The sequence below is a fragment of the Pan paniscus genome, chromosome 1 (assembly GCF_029289425.2).
Source record: "Pan paniscus chromosome 1, NHGRI_mPanPan1-v2.0_pri, whole genome shotgun sequence".
In the NCBI taxonomy this organism is placed as follows: domain Eukaryota; kingdom Metazoa; phylum Chordata; class Mammalia; order Primates; family Hominidae; genus Pan; species Pan paniscus.
Window position 1 is genome coordinate 115462987 of NC_073249.2, and position 22916 is coordinate 115485902.

Here is a 22916-nt window from a genome sequence, read left to right on the forward strand (position 1 = left end):
AGGAGATCAAGACCATCCTGGCTGACTTGGTGAAACCCCATCTCTACTAAAAATACAAAAAATTAGCCAGGTGTGGTGGTGGGCGCCTGTGGTCCCAGCTACTTGGGCGGCTGAGGCAGGAGAACGGCGTGAACCCGGGAGGTGGAGCTTGCAGTGAGCCGAGATCGTGCCACTGCACTCTAGCCTGGGCAACAGAGCGAGACTCCGTCTCAAAAAAAAAAAAAAAGAGTTGGGGTCTCACTCTGTTGCCCAGGTTGGAGTGCAGTGGTGGTGCGATCATGGCTGACTGCATCTTCAATCTCTGGGGCTTAGGTGATCCTCCTACCTCAGCCTCCCAAATAGTTAGGAATATAGGCATAAGCCACCATGCTAGGCCTATACTCCCAACTTAGAATAGTTTCTGGCACCTAACAGGTGCTTGATAAATATTTATTGACTGCAGGAATGTTAAGACTATCACAGGGAAGGTTAGGGAATGGGAAAAGGCAATAAGGTACTCAGAAGTAGAGTTCCAGAAATTTCAATGTTTCTCTCATTTCAAGTTTCACAACGTCCAAATGGCTTGGAAAGCCACACAATGACCAGATTTTCATTGATTTATGTGTAAAACTTGAGGCAGGAGTAAAAGGATAGTCATGAGTTTTAGGAGCTTGAGGCTTTATGAGTATGTCCAATTCTGTACCCCCAAAACCAGGGAATTCCTGGTTCTCTAATGGCAGAAGGGTTGGATGGGTGGAATGTGGCTGTTGGAAGCTTCTGTGGCAGTTGGTAGAGACCACCAGTTGGACCAATGGAAGGGTCTCCAGCAGGACCCATTGAGCAGAAGGAGGCCAGGTGGGAAAGCTCCTGGGAAGAGCAGCCAGACTGGACACTGGGCTGCTTGAGTCCTGAGTCACAGTGAGTCATAGCAGAAAATATAGTTGCTGGGAGGCAGAGGTTGGGGTCTGAGTCTGCATACTGACCGCTTTGGAACATTTATTCATGATATGGGGCAAGCTACTTAATCAATGCTTTGTCCTAGCTTGTAAAATAGAGATAATTTGTATTCCACAGGGTTGTGAAGATGATGTGACATAATATACGTGAAAATGCTCTGTGAACTGGAAAGTGTTTGACAAATACAAGTTATTAGCTCTGGAGGCATCTTCCCATGAATTCTCTTGTCTACCTACCCTACACCTTCGATCACTGAATTTATTGTATATAAATCAGGGCTCTTGTAAACTTTTATTTTGTTATATAAAACTCAGGCTCGTTTCTCCCAAATGTCCCTCAAGGTTCAGGAAAACAAATCTCAATCTGGCCTTGGAGAACTTAAGGAGCCACATCCTGATATTTCAAGGAATACTGTTTTCCAATTATTTCATACGTGAATGTCTTATCTCCCCAGATAGACAGTAAGCTGCTTGTTGTTAAGAGCACAGACTTCAGTACTGGGTTTATTTATTTATATATTTATTTATTTTTGAGACAGGATCTCACTGTTTTGCCCTGGCTGTAGTACAGTGGTGCTAATCATGGCTCATTGTGGCCTCAACCTCCTGGGCTAAATCGATCCTCCTGCCTCAGCCACCTGAGTAGCTGGAACTACAGGCACATGCCACTGTGCCCAGCCTCAGTATTGGGTTTAAAGTTTAGTTTTGCTCACTTACTAGCTGTGTAGGACTTTGAGTATGCTGCTTACTCTCTTTAAGCCTTAGTTTTCTCATCCACAATATTGACATTATAATAATAATTTATAAAAGGCTGTTGTGAGAATTTCAAAAGATAATCTATCTGAAGTTCTTAACCCAGTACCTGGTACATAGTAAGAGACTAATCAGTGTATCTTCTTGGCAATAGCTACCAGCACAAGGCTAAGCATCTACTTGTATTGGGCTTTTCTAAAATACTTGATTGATTGAGAATTAAAAGCAAACCAAAGAAAGCAGAGTAATTCAAAGCTAATCTTGGTTTTAGTCTTCCAGCCTATCAAGAGGAACAGAAAGGTGTATGGCCTCCTGATCCAGGCAGAGAAGTAAACAGCAATATAGAGCCAATTTATTTTCTTGGATTCACAATGGATTAATTTCATTTGAAACATGGCAGTGGGTTTAGGTAGAGGGAGGGAATATTGGCAATTTTAGTCCTGAAATGTTGGTGGGATGTTTATGGGACACAAGTATGGGGCAAGCATGACACAAATTTTCTAGGACATTTTCCACTTCCAAATCATCTGTCACATTTTCAGACCACACATTTTGATTTTTGTTCAGGAAATCTGATGGACACAAATGCAGGTGTACATGACCAATAATGATTAACATTTTATTTCTATGGTTATTTGTTTAATTTAACCACACAGACAACAGTTTTAAAACTCTTACTGAACTCTACCAACAGGTTCTAGGGGTCAAAGATAAGGTATAATTCTTGACCTCCTATTATGGTTGAGGAAACAGACACATAACTGTATTGAAATACTGAAGTGCTGTTCTAAGGGTTGTGTACAAAATGATATGGATGTGGAACATAGGGGAAGATGTGGTGGGGTCAGAACAAATTTCACAGAGGAAATGGCGTATCTGAAGAATAGCTAAGATTTGTCCACGTTGCCCACAAGAAAAGACCATCTCATAGGAAAGAAATGGCACAAGCAAAGACCTGGAGACACATATGATGTTATTGAATCACAGGGTGGGGTGGCTGTCCCAGTTGAGAAAAAAGATTGAAAAGTTAATTCGGGTTCAGAGTTTGGAGGGTTTGAATTCTATCGTAAGCAGAAATTTAAACTAGGGATGACCTGGTGTCAGTAGGGAGGGTAAATGCAGTAGGGAGAGGCCAGGGGCAAGGAGGAGATGGGGAGGAGTGTTGAAAAAGTCCAGGCCAAAAATGCTTGGCCCTGAGTTAGGACTATAGCCATGGGAATGGAGAAAGGGGATTAAATTCAGACATACTTCTGACAGAATGGACCCAACACAGGGCCCTCTTCCAATTATACGTACACACACATATACACAAATACACACACATATGAGAGAAAGACTCCATTAAGAGACACTTCCATAAATGAGAAGGAAAAATTACCAAAAATTCTATAGTAGTGAGCAATAGGAGAGAAGAGTAATGGCCTATGATTGAATAAAATTCTGTGACCTTCTGCTCTGTGTTTGACCTGACCATGTGGCCTTGATGTGGAGACTATGACCTCTGTATCTCAGTTTGTATTTCCTCCTCCCTTCCTCCCTCCTTCCCCCAATACATACACAATCTGCTTCTGTGTCACATGTTAATAATAGCTGCCAGCTGGTCACCAGATCCTCCATCTAAAATTAATGATTGGAGCTGGGCACGGTGGCTGATGCCTGTAATCCCAGCACTGAGAGGCTGAGACAAGAGGATCACTTGAGCCCAGGAGTTTGAGACCAGCCTGGGAAACATGGCAAAACCCCGTCTTTACAAAAAATACAAAAATTAGCCAGGTGTGGTGGTGTGCACTTGTACTCCCAGCTACTTGGGAGGCTGAAGTGGGAGGATCATCTAAGCCTGGGAGGTTGAGGATGCAGTGAGCCACAATCATGCCACTGCACTCCAGCCTGGGTGACAGAGGGAGACCCTGTCTCAAAAACAAACAAACAAACAAACCAACAAACAAAATTGTGTAGGGAGGAGCTTTGAAGATGGAAAGTCCTATTATTTTCTTCTTCAGGGTATGGTCCTCTTTCAAGTCAGCCTTGTTCGCTGGACACAAAGCAAAACTCAGCCTAGTAAAGGATGGGCTTTCAGAGGATGACAGCCCTCTTTCACCTGACTTCTGGACCAGCCAGAGATCTGGTGCGGTTGTTACAGGAGGAAGAGCAAATTGGGCTACAGGTCCTGAGGCAAGAGGAAAGGCCTGGCAAGGATTTGGGAGGATGGAGAGAAATTGGCTGGATACATTTTCCCTGGTCTCTAAGACAATCAAGAAGTATTTACCCAGCCAGGTGCTGTGGTGTGTGCCTGTAATCCCAGCACTTTTGGAGGCTGCAGCTGGAGCATTACTTGAAGCTAGGAGTTCAAAACCAGCTCTGGCAACAAAGTGGGTCCCTGTCTCTCCAACAAATGGAAAAAAAATTAGCTGGATGTGGTGAGGCATGCTTGTAGTCCCAGCTACATGGGAGGCTGAGGCAGGAAGAGTGCTCGAGCCCAGGAGTTTGAGGCTGCAGTGAGCTATGATCGTGCCATTGCACTCCAGCCTCGGTGACAGAAGACCCTGTCTCTAATTAATAAGTAAAACATTTAAAAAGTATTTATTGGATATTGTGTACCTGCTACCAAGGGCTTCTTTCAATCTGTTCCACAAAGTCTATTCATTTACCCAACAAATATTTGTTAAGACCTTAGTGAATATCAGCCCCTGCCTTAGGCCTTAGAAATACAGAAACAATAAATGAGACCAGGACCATCTACCTCTGCCCTCACTCTCCGTTCTTGATTTTAGCCAAAAGGCTGAGAACGATTGACCTCACTCTCTTTGTTAGTTCAGCTCTAAAGATTGTAAGATGAGGTTGGGCTTGTATGTAGGTGGGGAGTCTTCTCTTGTGATCTCATGTGTTTAGATAAGTATGCTAAGAGAATGCTAGACAATTTTGTCAGCCTCACCAACTATATTGTAATCTCTGAGTTTCCAGTGCTCAGTCTATTACCTAACACATAAGCAATGCTCAGTAAAAGAGTGTTGAATGAAAAAAATTGCCTACTCTGAGCGGCAATTTTTAACTCAGTGTTTGATGTGTCAAGAACCTTTGATCTTGAAGTGTGGGACAGGACAACTGATAAGTGCTAAATCCTACTGTGAAAATTCCACTGTTCAGAGTTGCAGAAATACAAGGCATACATGAGAGTAGACTTAGTAATTTATGCTGCATCTTTGATTTCACAGTAACACTCAACACTCAGTCTCTCCCAGCATTAAGATTTGAAGCCACCTCATAGCTAGACTCATGTTATGGCTTTTAGCCAATTGAAGGAAGGAAAGTTTTAAATGAAGCAGTCATTTTATTTCCCTAAGACCAGGAAGGCAGTGATAGCAAAAGGAACATGGATGTTTTAAATATTAATAATAATAATTTTATATTTGCATAATGCTTATACTTTCCCAAAATATAGTTTGTGTCATTGGATACCATTTGATTATATCATGATAGATAGGATAGAAATTATGATCTCCTTTCCAGATAAGAAAAAGGAGGCAAAGTGAGAAAAAATGATTTACCTAAAGACACACAGCTGGGTACTGGAGAAATTGGACTGCAACTCAAATCTCTTGATGACCAGTATTATGCTGACTTCCATATTTGGTTTTGGAGGCACTAAGTTTCATAAAGAAAAGGATTTTTTTTAGGTCACTGCTGAATCATAAATGCCTAATAGTGGGTGTTCAATAAACATTAGTTTAATGCGTGAATAAATTCCTTCCTTCCAATTCTTTGAATCTGTTTTAATTGCTTTATTCCTAATTTCTTGTGTTAGTTGATTATCTCATTAATATTTGTATTTTTTCTTGCTCATATAGGCAATTAAGACTGTGCATTTCCCTCTAAATACTAGTTTAGTTGTATCCCACAAGTTTTGATATGTATTTTCATTATTATTATTTATCACTTAGTCCTAAATATTTTCAAATTCTAAAGAAGTTTAAATACATGTTTTTTAAAAGTTATCTTTTAAAACTGGATATATATTGTAATTTAACTGCATTATGTTCAAAGAACTTGGTCTTTGTGAAACTGATTATTTTTAATATGTTAGAATATAATTTATGACCTCATATATGCTTGATTTTTGTAAAAGTATACTTTTCACTTGTTACTACGTTTTACATATAATCAGTTGGATCAAACTTATGGTGTTGTTTAGATAATCCCCTGTAGATGTTTTAAGCAGCAATTCTATCAGTTACTGAAAGAGGTATGCTAGAATCTGTCACAATGGTGGTGTATTTGTCAATTTTTTTGTAAGTTTGTCATTTTTTACTTTATATAGTTTAAATTTTATTAGGTACATAAGAGTTTAGAAGTTTATATCTTCCTGGGAAATAAAAACATTGATGGTTATGTAGTAACCCATTTATTTTAGCAAAATTTTTGTCTGATAGTCATGTATTATGACTACACAAGCTTTCTTTCAGTTACTACATTGCCATTCTTTAAGTTTCAACCTTTCTTTGTCTCTTTGTTCTGAGTGTTCACCTTATAAATAGCAAATGTGGATTTTAAAAAGTGCTTTTTAAAAATTATTTCCCTCCAGGTGCTTTGGCTTATGCCTGTAGTCCCAGCACTTTGGGAGGCTGAGGCAGGTGGATTGCTTGAGCCCAGGAGTTCAAGACCAGCTTGGGCAACATGGCAAAACCCTGTCTTAAGACAAAAAAAAAAAAAAAAGAAAAAAGAAAAATTAGCTGGGAGTGGTGGCATGTGCCTGTAGTCCTCGCTACTCAGGGAACTGAGGTGAGAAGACTACTTGAGCCTGGGACATGGAAGTTGCAGTGAGCCAAGATTGCGCCACTGCACTCCAGCCTGGGCAGTGGAGTAAGACCCTGTCTCAAAACAAAAAGAAAAAAATTTCCATATTGACTTTTTTAACCCAAAGAGTTTGGTCTGTTTATTGTAATTACTGTTATATTTAATTTCTATTATCTAAATGTGCACTTTCTATTTCTTCTGCTTTTTCTGTTTGCTTATTCCTATTCCTTTCTCTCTTTCTTTTGGATTCAGATTCTATGCCTTTATTCAATTTTTTCCCCTTTAATAGATGTTCTATTCTTATAATGGTTACTCTAGAAATCTTAACATGCATAATTTTCTTAATACAGGCTAAAGCTATTTGATACATTTCTCTTCTAACAATTTAAGGAAGCTTAGAGTGCTGTTACTCAGATTAATCTCCCCCAATTTTTATGCTGTCACTGTTCACATTTCTGTTTGTTTTACTTCTTATCCCATAAATTAGCTATTTTACTTATTGTTTTATATAATCAATTGTTTTTAGATTTCTGTCTATGTCTATATATTTGTCAGGCTATTTGTTTAGTATCCCTTCTAGCATCTCAAACCTTTTTTCTGATATCATTCTACTTCTCAGAATGTATTCATTAGAAGTTCATTTGGGTCTATTAGTAAAGTTCCAATTTTTAATTATCCAAAATTTTCTTTATTTTCCTCCTTATTTTTGTAAGTTTTTTTTTTTTTTTTAATGGAGTCTCACTCTATTGCCCAGGCTGGAGTGCAGTGGTGTGATCTCGGCTCACTGCAACCTCCTCCTCCCGGGTTCCAGCGATTCTCCTGCTTCAGCCTCCCGAGTAGCTGGGACTACAGGCGGGTCCCACCATGCTCAGCTAATTGTTTTTGTATTTTTAGTAGAGACAGGGTTTCACCGTGTTAGCCAGGATGGTCTTGATCTCCTCAACTCGTGATCTGCCTGTCTCGGACTCCCAAAGTGCTAGGATTACAGGCGTGAGCCACCACGCCTGGCCTTCTGTAAGATTTTTAAAATATATACATTTTTAGGTAAACTTATTTTTCATTTCAGTCTTTTGAAGAAATGATGCTTTTCCATCTGCCTTCCACTGTGGTGTTGAAAAATCAGTTGTCAGTCTAAATATCATTCCTCTGTAGGTAATATCTTTCTAACTAGTCTTAACATTTCTCTTCGTAGATCTGTGGTTTTACAAAGACATTTTACAAAGTGTCTAGATATGTATTTGTTTTATGAGGGATTCTTTGTGATTCCTTAAGTTGAATATTTGCATCTTTTATCAGTTCTGAACAATTCTTAACCATTATTTTTCCCCAAGTTTTGAAAAAACTGTGGTAATATATATATACATATATATATATAATGTAAAATGTACCATTTTAACTATTTCTAAGTGTACAGTTCAGTGACATTAAGGACATTCACATTGTTGTGCAATCATTACTACCATTCATCCCCAGAACTTTTTAAAAAGCTTCCCAGAGTAAAGCTTTATACCCATTAAACACTAACTATCCACTCCTCCCTCCCTCAAGCCCCTGGCAACCCATTATACTTTCTATCCCAATTCTAAGCACCTCATATAAATGGAATCATACAATATTCATCCTATTGTGACTGACTTATTTCACTTAGCATAATGTCCTCAAGTTTCATCCATGTCGTAGCTTGTGTTGGAATTTCCTTTCCTTTTAAGGCTGGATAATATTTTATTGTATGTAAATGCTACATTTTGTGTGTCCATTCATCCATCTATACACATTTGGGTTGCCTCCACCCTATGGCAACTGTGAGTAATGCTGCTATAAACATGGGTGTACAAATATCTGTTCAAGTCCCCAGTTCCTATTCTTCTGGGGAGTCATATGATAATTTTATTTTTAATTTTTTGAGAAACTGCCATACTATTTTATATAGCACTTGTACAATTTTACATTGACATCAGCAGTGCACAATAATTTCAATTTCTCTATATCCTCACCAATACTTGTTATCTGTGTGAGTGTTTTTTTGGTAATAGCCATACTTATAAGTATAAAGTGATATCTCATTGTGGGTTTTATTTGCATTTCCCTAATAATTAGTGATGTTGAATATCTTTTTATTTACTTACTGACCATTTGTATATCTCTTTGGAGAAACGTTTACTGAAGTCCTTTGTCCTTTTTAAAAATCAAGGGTGTTTTGTTGTTGTCATTGTTGAGTTGCAGGAGTTTCTTGTGCGTTTTATATATTAATTCCTTATCACATGCATGATTTGCAAATATTTTCTCCCATTCTGTGAGTTTCCTTTTCAATCCATCAATAGTGTCCTTTGATGCACAAATGTTTTAAATTTTGATGTAGTTCAATTTATCGATTTTTTTTCTTTTGTTGCCTTTGCTTTTGGTGTCATATACAAGAAATCGTTGCCAAATCCAGTGCTGTGAAGCTTGTCCCCTTATGTTTTCTTCTAAGAGGTTTATAGTTTTAATTCTTATGTTTAGGCCTTTAACCCATTTTGAGTTACTTTTTGTGTATGGTATAAGGTAAGCATCCAACTTTATTCTTTTGTTATTATCCAGTTTTCCCAACACCATTTGTTGAAAAGACAGTATCTCTTTGAATATTACCTTTTTAATCCCTCTTTTGGGAAGGTGAATAGATACATACATACCTCTCACTTCATTCTCCATGTTTCTTAATATTTTGTAGTTTCCATTTCATGATTTCTCTAAGCTGAATTCTGTAAAATTTCTTCAGCTATTCTTCAATTTACTAATTCTTCTGGGTGAGTCTACTATTTAACCTGTCCACAGAGTTTCAAATTTAATTATTACATTAAAAAGTTTTTTTCTGGAACTATTTGGTTATTTTTCAAATATGTCCGGTAATTTTTTTTTTTTTTTTTTTTACAGAGTCTCAGTCTGTCACCCAGGCTGGAGTGCAGTGGCACAATCTTGGCTCACTGCAACCTCAGCCTCCTGGGTTCAAGCAATTCTTGTGCCTCAGTCTCCTGAATAGCTGAGACTACAGGAATGCACCACCACACTCAGCTAGTTTTTGTGTTTTTAGTAGAGACAGGGTCTTGTCACGTTGGCCAGGCTAGTCTCGAACTCCTGGCCTCAACTGATCCTCCTGCCTCTGCCTCCCAGAGTGTTGGAATTACAGGTGTGAGTCACTGTGCCCCGCCTGCCTGATCATTTTTGATAGCCTCTTTTTCTTTTCTCCTATTTTCAATTAGTTCTCTTACTTTTAAATGTGTTATATATACTTAAAAAATATTCTGTAGCCATTAATAACTACATTTAAAGTCTCGGTAGGTCACTTTTTCCTTACATGGTGTTTCTGCTGTCCCTTACTCAGGGAATTTTGTTTCCTTGTGTATTTTGTGACTTTTGTAAATTGTGAGCTAACATTCTTTGGAACTTTTTTAGATTCTTAGATTCCTGAGTAGAGAGAATTTGTGTTTGCTTTTGCCAGGGGCTTGGGGTCTACCAAACTGAATCACTTTGAAGAAACATGAAGGAAATGTGAATTCAGGCTGTAACCTTATTTGAAGTCTCACATGTGGTTACAAATTCTCAAGAGAAGACTTTTGGACCTTGTACCAAGTGCCATTATTTTTTCACCATATTCCTTTGAGGGGTATATGTGTGTCTCTTTTAATTATTCACTGAGCATATGATCCTTTGCAATCCTGGATAAATGTTTGTGTTTCTAATCTTACTTTTGAATTTGTGTAGACCTGAGACTTATTGTCCTGTAGCCAAGTGGCCACTGAAACAAATGCTCTGGATTACTGTGGACCAGCAAATGTTCTAGAACAGCTACCAGCTTTAGCATTCATCCTCCTCTTTAGATTTGTGCCATGCCACCTTTGACTCTGGAATATTTCCTATATTTTTTGTCAAACAAAAGATGTTTTTAATTTTTTACCTGGTAGGTTTGAGAGGTTTTTAAGAAAGGTTTTTCAAATTCCTCTGTAATACTATATACCTCCACAGGTTCTTACAGTTCTAAACTCCGGGATGTTTCTAACTTGATCTATGTTTTTATGTGTGTTAATTCAATTTTCACAAGAAGTCTATGAGATAGGTATTATCATTATAATTATTGCTATTTTAAAGATGGAGAAACTGAGGCATAGGGAAGTTAAGTAATAAGCCCAAGGCCACATAGCTAATAAGTGGTGGGGATCTAAATCTGGGAATTCTGGCTTTAGTGCATATGCACGTAACCATTCCAATCAGTCACATTCCATTTCTGCTTTGTGCCTGCACTCCTCCTTCTTGCTTACAGTCAGAATGGGGAAGCAATGCATGCCCATATGGAACCACTAGAAAATAACACAATATATATTCAAACTCTTTGTATAGATTCTTAAGTTCTACAGATGTTTGCAGAAAGAGTGATCAATGAGGAAGTTTCTTGACAGTTTTGGACTTGATACAGGTGTTAAGAGATGGATTTGAGTTGACTAAATAGGAAAAAAGGGGAAGGAAAGGAATTCCAACAAAAGGGGGTGGAGTGGAATTTGAGCCTAATGTCAGAGGTAGAAAGGAACATCACAGTATACGTGTGAAAATACTGGTCTATGAAGCAGAAAGTCTTCTTCAAGAAGAAATAGATATTCAGCTGAGTAGGTAGGAAGGAGTCTGAAAGCCAGATAAAGAAATTTAGATGTAACCAGTAGAAATTAGGTTTAAGGAAGATGCCTTTGTAACAGCATACCGGCTAGAAGTTGTCAAAAACTGAAACACTGGAGATTTTACTCTGCATGTAAGCTAAAAAGTTATCCTGTTGCATGGATGATGGTGGAAGACATGAGACTCCTGAGTCAGAGACAAACGACTCTATTAATCATAGCATAGTGGCAGCATGAATGTCAGTTTCATATCCATTCCCCATGCTCCTCAAATTCCACAGAGGTGATGCAGAATCAATGCTGTATATGTCATGAGTTTTTGCCAGAGCTGAGGAATCCCAAGCCTAGGAAACTCAAATCTTCTATAATGGAATGTGTGCATACCTGCCTGGCCTTTGCCTTGGAGAAAGACATTTTTATTATACTGTACAATAAACAAATCTGTTCTCTGCTCCAGAGGAAGACAGTCCAAAAATAAGGCCATCTGTGCCTCTGCTTACAAGATGGGAAGAAACATGAGAAATTAATGAGAAATTGTTTCCCAGCAGAAGTCATCTGAGAAATAGCAATCTGAATATGAAGTGTTTGGGACATTTCACGTAAGCTCCACAAAAGTGGAGCTCTTACCTGTTGTCAGTCTTGCTCATTGTAATAGTCCTAGAGATGAGTATATAATCTTAATAAATTTAGCTTTAATAAATGTTTGCTGGATGCATTTAGTGCCTAACAATTTTTGAGTGTTCACTATATGCAGGCCTAGTACTAATCACTTGACAAGTGTTAACTCATTTAATCCTCATAGCAATACTTTTATTATCCCATTTTACAGATGTTAAAACTGAGGCATAAAAAGTTTTAATTGGCTTGCTCCAGGTCATGCATATAGGAAGTGGTAGAGCTGGTATTCAAACACCAACATATGATTCCAGAACTGATGGTTTTAAATAGTATAATAAATTGCCTCTCAAGGCCTGCCTGGTGGTGGTAGTGATTAAGAAAAATAGATAAAGGTGACTTTTAAAGGAATAACCGGCTGTCTTTGGTGATTTTCTGGATATAGTGGATAAAAAAATGGTGAATTGTGGTCTCTGTGAAGATGGTAGAGTAAGGTACTCTGAAAATGAACTCCAACATAAAAGCAACTACAAATTTGCCAAAAATGATCAGAATCTACTTTTTCAGAACCCTGGAAATTAACCAAATGCTTGCAGCAACTCAGGGAACACGTATTCAGGAAAAATAGCTGAGTCTTCATAGGAGGGACAGACTTGTGACATTATAACTTGCCTTCGTTCCATCTCTAGCTCCCCAGCTCAGTGGCAGATAGCCACTTGAAGATAACAGCCTGCATTCTAGCACCAGTACCAGAAGAAGGAGAATGAATGTCGTCATTTGGAAATATTTGTCCTTGGTTGATTGTCTGGTCACTCTCTAAGAGATGGGCTCAAAAGTCATGTTTTATCTTGTTTCAGAGCTTGCCCAGCCCTAAAGTCACTATCTGGAGTCATTTGTTGAAAACACAAGTAAATGTTTTAGCCTTTGCTACTGAGACAATGGATAACAGTTGGGGCAAACAATAGATTAACCAAATATCTTGGGAGAAAAGCCTAAATGAGATGCTTTGGCGAATAAGGACTTTGAAAAGCTCTTACATTTCTGGGAATTTAGAAGGCCATGTGCATGCCGAGAACTGTTCACATGCTCAAGAAAGACCAGAGAAAGTCCCGATTTCTCCCCTCTAGTTTACCTGAGCAAACAGTAAGTGAAGGCCAAGGCCGAACTGTAAACCGCTCGGCTGAGTGCTGAAGGCATGCCCCAATAAAGTTGCAGAATCCCTCTGTAAAGACTCCATCTCAAAAAAACAAAACAAAACAAAACCAAAAACCACAAAACAAAGCCAAAAAACCACTGCCACTGGTAATGATAACTACATAGATAAATATAAAAGATGTTATTAATGTATTTTTGTTTGTAACTCCCTTTTTTAAAATCTGATTTAAAAGACAGCTATAAAAAGCAATAATTATAAATTTATATTGATGGAAAAGCAATGTATTAAGAAGTAATTTGTGACAGTAACAGCATAAAGCAAGAAACTGAACTATATAGGAACAAAATTGTGTATAATATTAAAAGTAAGTTGGTATTAATCCGAATTACATTGTTATAAATTAAGATGTTAATTATAATTCCCAGGGAAATTGCCAAGAAAATAGCTCAAAAGCATGTAGTAAAAGAAATGGTAAAGGAATTAAAGTGGCCCCCTAGAAAAGTGTCTATTTAACACAGAAAAAACTAGTAATGGAGGAACTGAGGTGCAAAAAAGATATAAGACATATACATAATACATAGCAAAATGGCACAAGTAAGCCGTTTCTTTTCAATAATTACATTAAATGTGAATGAATTAACTCTCAAAAGGCAGAGGTTAGAAGAATGAATTAAAAAAAAAACATGATCCAACTATATGCTGTTTGTAAAAGTCTCCCTTTAAAGACACAAACAGGTTGAAAGTAAAAGAATGAGAAAAGATAAGTATTTCCTGCAAACAGTAGCAAAAAGAGAGTTGAAGTGGCTATCCTAAAACCAGACAAATGTATCAGACTTTAAGACAAAAATTGTCATGAGAGACAAAGAAGGACATTTTATAATGATAAAAGAGTCACTCCACTATGAAGATATAACAATGATAAACATGTATACATCTAACAATATGGGACATTCTCCAGGTTAAACTATAAGACAGGCCACAAAGCAAGTCTGAATAAATTTTAAAATGTTGAAATTACATAAAATATGTTCTCTGACCACATTAAGATGAAATTGGGCTGGGTGTGGTGGCATGTGCCTGTAATCCCAGCTACTCAGGAAGCTGAGGTGTGAAGACTGCTTGAGCCTAGGAGTTCAAGGCCTCCTGGGCAACATAGTGAGACCCCATCTTTTAAAATGTTGGAAGTCAATAACAGATGTAAATCAGGAAGGTTCCTAAATATATGGAAATTGAACAAATAAACTCTTAAACAACAGTGGGTCAAAGAAGAAATTGCAAGAGACATTAGAAAATATTGGGGTGAATACAAATGAAAACATAACATAGAAAAATGTATGGGATACAGGGAATGTTAATGCTTAGAGGGAAATTTACAGTTAGTTGAACACCTTCATTAAAAAAGAAGAAAGATCTCAAATCAACAACATGATCTTCCATTTTTAGAAACTAGAAAAAGAAGGGCAAACTGAACCCAAAGCAAGAAAAAGGAAGAAAATAATAAAGATTAGAGTGAAAGTAAATGAAAAAGAGATTAGAAAAATATTAGAGAAAATCAATGAAGCCAGAAGTTGGTTGTTTTAAAAGGTCAACAAAATAGGCAATCCTTTATCCATGCTGACCAGAAAAATAGGGAGAAAACTGAAATTACAAAAATCAGGAATGGGAGCAGGCACCTTACTATCAATCTTAAAGAAATAAAAAGAATTATAAGGCAATACTATGAGCAATTGAATGACAACAAATTTTATAATCTAGAGAAAATGGACAAATTTCTAAAAACACACAAAGTACTAAAACTCACTTAAGAAAGACTAGAAAATCTGGATAGATGTATAAAAAGTAAACAAATTGAATCAGTAATCAAAAAACTTCCAACAAAAAAACCCAAAACAAGGCTGGCTGTGGTGCTCATGCCTGTAATTCCAGCACTTTGGTAGGCTGGGACAGGAGGATTACTTGAGGCTAGGAGTTTAAGGCCAGTGTGTGCACCATAGCAACACCCTGTCTCTACAAAAAAATTTTAAAAAGATTAGCTGAGCATGGTGGTGTGCACCTGTAGCTCTAGATACATGGGGGGCTGCTGTGGAAGGATCTCCTGAGTCCAGGAGTTTGAGGCTTCAGTGAGCTATGATTTGTCCAATGCATTCCAGCCTGGGTGACAGAGAGAGAGAGATCTTGTCTTTTTTTTTTTTTTTTTGAAACAGAGTCTCACTTTGTTGCCCAGGCTGGAGTGCAGTGGCATGATATCGGCTCACCGCAACCTCCGCCTCCTCGGTTCAAGCAATTCTCCTGTCTCAGCCTCCCTAGTAGCTGGGACTACAGGCGCATGCCACCACACCAGGTTAATTTTTGTATTTTTTAGTAGAGATGAGGTTTCACCATATTGGTCAGGCTGGTCTTGAACTCCTGACCTCAGGTGATCCACCTGCCTCAGCCTCCCGAAGTGCTGGGATTACAAGCGTGAGCCACCGTGCCCAGCCCGACCATGTCTTAAAAGGGGGAAAAAAAGGAAAAAGACAAGAAAAAAAAAAAAAAAGCCCATGACTGGATGGCTTCACTGATAAATTCTGCCAAATTTTCAAATAATTATCCTTAAGCTTTCACAAAGATTTTTTAAAAAAATAAAGGGCAGGGGATACTTCCTAACACCTTCTATGCGACCAATATTACCCTAATACTAACACCAGACAAAGACAACAGGGAAAAGAAAATAACAGACCAATATCCATTGTGAATATGGATGTACAAATCTTCAACAAAATACTAACAAATTGACTTCAGTAGCATATGAAAATGATTATCTGAGGGATCTTCAAAAGTTCATGGAAAACACATATGAGAAGAGAATGCATGGATTTCAATTTTTTGCACTAAAATAAACTTGTACTAACTTATAACATGTCTGAACAAGATCTAGATTGAGGCACTAAGAAAGATAAGGCATCAGTTTGAAAACAGCCCATATCAGAGCGACATGAATTTTGTTAAAATTGAAGCAAGAACAAACATCACATTTGTAGTGAAGCTTGAGTTGGAGAATGGTGAAATCATTGGTGCTTTACAAAAAGTTTATGGGGACAACGCCCCAAAGAAATCAGCAATGGATAACTCATTTTAAGAAAGGATGAGATGATATTGAATATGAAGCCTACGGTGGCAGACCATCCACATCCATTTATGAGGAAAAAATTAATCTTGTTTGTGCCCTAATTGAAGAGGATCAATGATTAACAGCAGAAACAATAGTCAATGCCATAAACATCTCAGTTGGTTCAGCTTACCCAGTTCTGAACGAAAAATTAAAGTTGTGCAAACTTTCCACTTGATGGGTGCCAAAACCATTGTGCCCAGATCAGCTGCACAAAAGAGCAGAGCTTTCAAAGGAAATTTTAAACAAGCAGAGTCAAGATCCTGAAGCATTTCTTTAAAGGATTATAACAGGAGATGACATATAGTTTTACCAGTATGATCCTAAAGACAAGGCACAATCAAAGCAATGGATACCAAGAGGTAAAAAGTGGTCCATGCCAGGTGCAGTGGCTCACGCCTGTAATCCCAGCACTTTGGGAGGCCGAGGTGGGTGGGTCGCTTGAGGCCAGGAGTTTGAGACCAGTCTGGGCAACATGGGGAAACCCCATCTCTACTGAAACACAAAAATTAGCCAGGTGTGGTGGCACATGCCTGTAGTTCCAGCTGCTCAGGAGGCTGAGGCAGGAGAATCTCTTGAACCCAGGAGGTGGAGGTTGCAGTGAGCCGAGATTGTGCCACTGCACACCAGCCTGGGCAACAGAGTGTGTCTCTGTCTCAAAAGACAAACAAACTAACAAACAAACAAAATAAGTGGTCCAGTCAAAGCAAAAGTGAACTGGTCAAGAGCAAAGGTCACAGCAACAGTTTTTTGGGATGGTCAAAGCATTTACTTGTTTACTTTCTGGAGGGCCAAAGAATGATAGCATCTGCTTATTATGAGAGTGTTTTAAGAGAGTTAGACAAAGCTTTAGCATAAAAATACCAGGAAAGCTTCACCAGAGAGTCTTTCTCCACCATGACAATGCTCCTGCTCATTCCTGTCATCAAACAAGGTCAATTTTGTGAAAGTTCTGAAGGGAAATCATTAGGCATCCATCTTACAGTCCTGATTTGGCTCATTCTGACTTCTTCCTATATCTTAATCTTTAAAAAATCTGTAAAAGGCACCAATTTTTCTTCAGTTAATAATGTAAAAAAATGGCATTGACGTCAGATTTCCAGGACCCTAAGTTCTCTAGGGATGAACTAAGTGGCTAGTATCATCACTTACAAAAGTGTCTTGAATTGATGAAGCTTAATGTTGAGAAATTAGTTTATATTTTATATTTTTTAACTCCATTTTCACGAACATTTGAAGTCTCCTTGTACATCACTACCAAGTGGAGTTTATTCCAGAAATGAAAGATTGATTTGATATATAAAAATTAATCAATATAATATTAATAGGATAAAGGGAAAAAAATCATCATCTCAATAGATACAGAAAAAGCATTTGACAAAATCCAGTACCCTTTCATGATTTAAAAACACACCAGACCAGAAAAAGAAAGGAAATTCTTCAATCTCATAAAGGTCATCTTTGAAAAACCCACTGCTAACATTATACTTAATGGTGAAAGGTTGAAAATTTCTCCCTAGTATCATGAAAAAAAAGAAAATTACTATTCTCACTACTTCTATTCAAAGTTGAAGGATACAAGACCAATATACAAAAATTAGTTGTATTTCTATATATTAGCAATGAACAATCCAACAATGAAAGTAGGAAAATAATTTGATGCACGACAGCATCAAAAAGAACACAATCCTTGGGCATTGTTCCACTTTACACTCCTTAGGATGGCTATTATTAAAAACCAAAACAAAACAAAACAGAAAATAACAATGTTGGTGACGATATGGAGAAATTAAATTCCTTGGGAACTGCTAGTAGGAATGTAAACTGGTGCAGCCACTGTGAAAACCAATATGACAATTCCTCAAAAAAATACAAATAGAATTACCATATGATCCAGCAATTCTATTTCTGGGTATATATCTAAGATCATTAAAAGTAGGGACTTAAATAGATATTTGTGCACCCATGTTCATACCAGCCTTATTCACAATTGGCTGGAAGGTGGAAGCAACCAAGTGTCTATCAATGGATGAATTGATAAACAAAATGTGGTATATACATGCAATAGAATAATATTCAGCCTTGAAAAGGATGAACATTCTGACACATGCTACAGTATGGATGAACCTTAAGGACATTATGCTAAGTGAAATAAGGCAGTCACAAAAGGACAAGTATTATGTGATTTCACTTATATGAAGTACCTGGAGTAGTCCAATTCAGAGAGACAGAAAGGAGAAGAACGATGCTTCCCAAAGGCTGGGAGAGGAAGGAATGGGGAGTTACTGTTTAATGGGTATGGAGTTTCAGTTTGGGAAGAGGAAAACAGTTTTAGAGATGGATGGTGGTAATGGTTGCACAACAATGTAAATGTACTTAATGCCACTGAGCTGTACAGTTAAAATACTTAAAATAGTTAAAATGGTAAAACAAAACACCAAACAAATTGAAACAAGAAGAGAGGAAAAAATGATGGCAGTACTTTCTAAATTGCTCTGCAGTTTTAATGTAAAACTTATAAAAATTCAAACTGCCTCCTTGTTTTTTTGCAGAAATGGACAAGCAGATCCTAAAATCCATGTGGAAATGCAAGAGACCTTGAATAACCAAAATAGTTTTGAAAAAGAAAAAATTGAAGGACTCACAATTCTGGATTTTAAAACTTAACTACAAAGCTACAGTATTCTAAAGGGTATGGTACTCACATAAGGCTAGACATATAGACTAATTGAATTAAACTGAAAGTTCAGAAATAAATCCATCCACCTGTGGACAATTGATTTTCAACAGGTTTCCAAGACTGTTCCGGGGAGAAAGGACAGTCTTTTCAACAAATGGTGCTGGGACAACTGAATATCTACATATCAAAGAATGAAGTTGGACTCCCAGCTTACATTGTATACAAATATTAAGTAAAAATCGATCAAATAACTAACTATAAGAGCTAAAATAACAAAGCTTTTCAAAGGAAACAGGTGTAAATCTCTGTGACCTTAGATTAGGTAATGGTTTCTTAAATATGACACAAAAAGCACAAGCAATAAAAGACAAATAGAGAAGTTGGACTTCATCAAAATTAAAAACTTTAGTGCACCAAAGGGCACTACCAAGAAAGTAAAAGTACAAACCAGAGAACGGGGGAAAATATTTGTAAATCATATATCTGATAATAGTCTAGTAGCCAGAATACATAAAGAACCCTTAAAATTCAACAATAAAAAGACAAATAATCCAATTTAAAAATGAGCAAAGGACTCGAACAGATATTTCTGCAAAGAAAATATACAAATGATCAATAAGCATGTGAAAAGATGCTTAACATCATTAGTCATTACACAAATGCAAATTAAGACTACAATGAGATACCACTTCACATCCACCAGGATGGCTTTAATTAAAAAAAAGGAAAAATAAGTGTTGGCAAGGATAGGGAGAAATGGGAATCCTCATACATTGCCGGTGGGAATGAAATGGTGCAGCTGCTACGGAAAACAGTTTGGTAGCTCCTCAAAAAGTTGAAAATAAAGTTACTGTATGATCCAGCAATTCTGCTTCTTGGTATATACCCAGGAAATTGGGTATGTACCAAATTGGATATACCCAAGAAATTGGGTATGTACCAAATTGGATATACCCAAGAAATTGGGTATGTACCAAATTGGATATACCCAAGAAATTGAGTATGTACCAAATTGGATATACCCAAGAAATTGGGTATGTACCAAATTGGATATACCCAAGAAATTGGGTATATACCAAAAATGGATGTTCATGTACGTTTTGAATGTATAATTCAAAAACATATGTTCACGCAAAAACTTGTACACCAATGTTCATAGCAGTGTTATTCATAATAGCCTGAAAATGGAACAAACCAAATGTTTATCAGCTGATAAGGGGATAAACAAAATGTGGTATATAATGGAACGTTATTCAACTACAAAAATGACTGATATACTGATACAATACATGTTACAACATGGATGAACCTTCAAAACATTATGCTGAAAGAAATAAGTTAGACACAAAAGACTGCACATTGTATTATTTCATCTATAGAAATGTCCAAAATAGTCAAATCCATAGAGACAGATTGTAGATTGGTAGTGCCAGGATGAGGGGAGGAGGAAATTGGGAAATATGGGAAATACTCTGGAATTGGATAGTGGTGATGGTTGTACAACATTGTGAATATACTAAAAATTACTGAGTTGTGCACCTTAAAGTTGGTAAAATGCTGAATTTTATGTAATGTGGATTTGATCTCAACTTTTTAAAATAGAGATAAATCAAAGATGAGTGACTCCACTTTAGATTTTATGCCTGCGTAAATTTAGAGAATAATATTGCATTAACAGAGATGAGTTAGTTTGAAAAGGGAGCCTGTTATTTTAGGACGAATGGCAAATTTGACTTTAAACATGTTCAAATGCTTCAAACTGAAGGCTCTACATTTGATTGGAAACTATGACTTCCAATAGATGCCTAGTGAGACTTCAGGGTTAGAAATAAAATTTAGAAACCTTCAACACAGACTCTAGTAGGGACTGGGAGTATGAAATACCTCCTAAGAAGAGAGCCCCGTCTTTGCCTATCACCGTCTACTCTCTCTCTGAGAAGGCCCAATCCTTTAAAATAAACCCTTACCAACTTCAAAATGGCCCACCCTGGGATAACAAAATGAATGAAATGTAGGAGTAGGGGTAATGCTATTTTTGTTTGAAGCTGTCCAATCTGCAGTAGGGCTTCTTCCCTCCTCTTCCTCCTCCTCTTTCTCCTCCCTCTCTTCCCCCTCCCTCTCCCCCTCCTCCGCTCCTTTTTCCTCCTCTTCTTCCTCCTCCTCTTCCTCCTTCTCTTCCTCCTCCTCCTTAAGACAGAGGGCCTAATCTTTTAATGAGGAAAATCTACTGTTCATTTTCTCAAAGCATTAAGACACCTAGAAAGGATTGTGTTAACATTTTGGTGAATACTCTCCATTGGGAGTTTTCAGCAGAAGAGTGATATGACCCAATTATGTTTCTAAGAGATCACTCTGGTTGCTGAGTGGCGAATAGACGGGAGATGGTATTTGGTGAGACCAGACAGGATGGTTTTTCCCTTTTGGCAGCGAATCTCCCTGGAAATAAAATTTGTCAGTTGCTCTTTCAAAATCAGGTTCTTCTCTGATTTTAAGGTGAAATATATATATATATTTATACAACACACACAGAAACACACATGCACACCAGAGTTCACACAGAATCACTGTAGTTTGATCTTTCATCAGTGAAAATATTCTAAAAACTATACTTCATAGTTGAGTTACCAAAGAGCTGTCACCTGCGCTGTGTGTGTGTCTGTGTATGTGTCTGTGTGTGTGTAGCAGAAATAATTTCTTCAGAAATATTCCAGATTTTATAACCCACTGGGAGAATCTACAAATAGACTTTTGATTTTAGTTTCTCATGGTTATAAAACAATACATGGCCGGGCGCCATGGCTCACTCACGCTTGTAATCCCAGCACTTTGGGAGGCCAAAGTGGGAGGATCACCTGAGTTCAGGAGTTCGAGACCAGCCTGCCCAACATGGTGAAACCCCATCTCTATTAAAAATGCAAAAACTAGCCAGCCATGGTGGTTCATGCCTGTAGTCCCAGCTATTCCAGAGGTTGAGGCAGGAGAATCACTTGAACCCGGGAGGCAGAGGTTTCAGTGAGCCAAGACAGAACCACTGCACTCCAGCCTGGGTGACAGGGTGAGACTCCATCTCAAAAAAAGAAACAAAAACAAAAACAAAGACAAGTTTTGAATCTAGGAACTGGTCTGGATGTAGACAAACATGTCCACTATGGTTAGTTTGCACATAAGAGAAATGCTCCCTTTACAGTGTAAGTCACAGAAGAAAGGGCATTCATACTTTTGGCTGCATGAAGTCTGTACTGCTGTAAATGTAATAAAAATTTCCCACCTTCTGTTGACTCTTCCAAAATTTCATTTCTCTCCTCCAACTCCTACACAGCCCTCAACTTGCTCTCTTAAGGGCGGAGCCCAGTTTTTTACCAAATAAATGGAGGTCCTCAGGCAGCTTCCTGCTCTACCACCTCTCAGCTGGCACAGTCCTTCACCCACGTGGAAGGAGCCACACAGACACTTCTCTTTTAACTTCTTTGCTCTTGTCGCGTGTGTTCGAACCGGCAGGTCTGATCCTGAAATACGGCCTCAATATGTGCCGCCAGTGTTTCCGTCAGTACGCGAAGGATGTCGGTTTCATCAAGTTGGTCTAAACGATCTTCCTTCAAAGGATTATCCAAGGCATCTACTCAATGAAAAACCATGATAGTTCTTTGTACATAAAATAAACATTTGAAAAAACCCTTCAAAAAAAAAAGCTTCTTTGCACCACCCTGAGTTAAGCTGTTAAGAGAGGTATTCCTCTTTAAAGAAAGGAATGCTTATGGAATGAATGGTGTTCCTGGTGACACACCTCATAAAAATGCATCACCTTGCCTTTCCTCTCCAGTTGTTTCTTTTGAAGGCAGTGGATCTTTTGTTTCAATTTTGACTTAGGACTTTCTCCACCTCTGCCATGTGCAGTTTTATTGCAGTCACTCACAGTTTCTTGATACACTCCAGTTCCTTGGTCTTGGTGATGCTACTCTCTTCTGGGGTCTTCAACTTCTCAGGCTCTTTTATGGGCCCCTCGTCCCCTGTCCCTCCACTGAATGTTGGGTTTCTTAGGGTCTGCTTTAGCCTCCTGCGCTTTCTCTCTCTCTCTCTTTCTCTCTCTCTCTCATTTTCCTTGTTATCTCTTTTATTCTTTTGATTGTAACAATTGAGTATGTGTGAGTGATTTCCAAATGGACATTTCTCCCAGAGTTTCAGACTATGCATCCTACTG

General features: G+C 37.9%; 1 protein-coding gene across 2 annotated transcripts in view; it reads left to right on the top strand.

The window, feature by feature from the left end:
• The first annotated feature begins 758 nt into the window (after positions 1 to 758).
• The window catches only part of LOC100980598 (adenosine receptor A3), an 83436-nt gene continuing 61278 nt past the window's right edge, over positions 759 to 22916 (top strand). Inside the window, exon 1 of one of the 2 annotated variants that reach the window (XM_008963023.3) lies at positions 759 to 897. In XM_008963023.3, the coding sequence (XP_008961271.1) occupies positions 791 to 897 (107 nt within the window). In that variant the 5' untranslated portion in view covers positions 759 to 790. The remainder of the gene's footprint in view (positions 898 to 22916) is intronic. The other variant, XM_055102801.2, reaches the window with a different exon arrangement.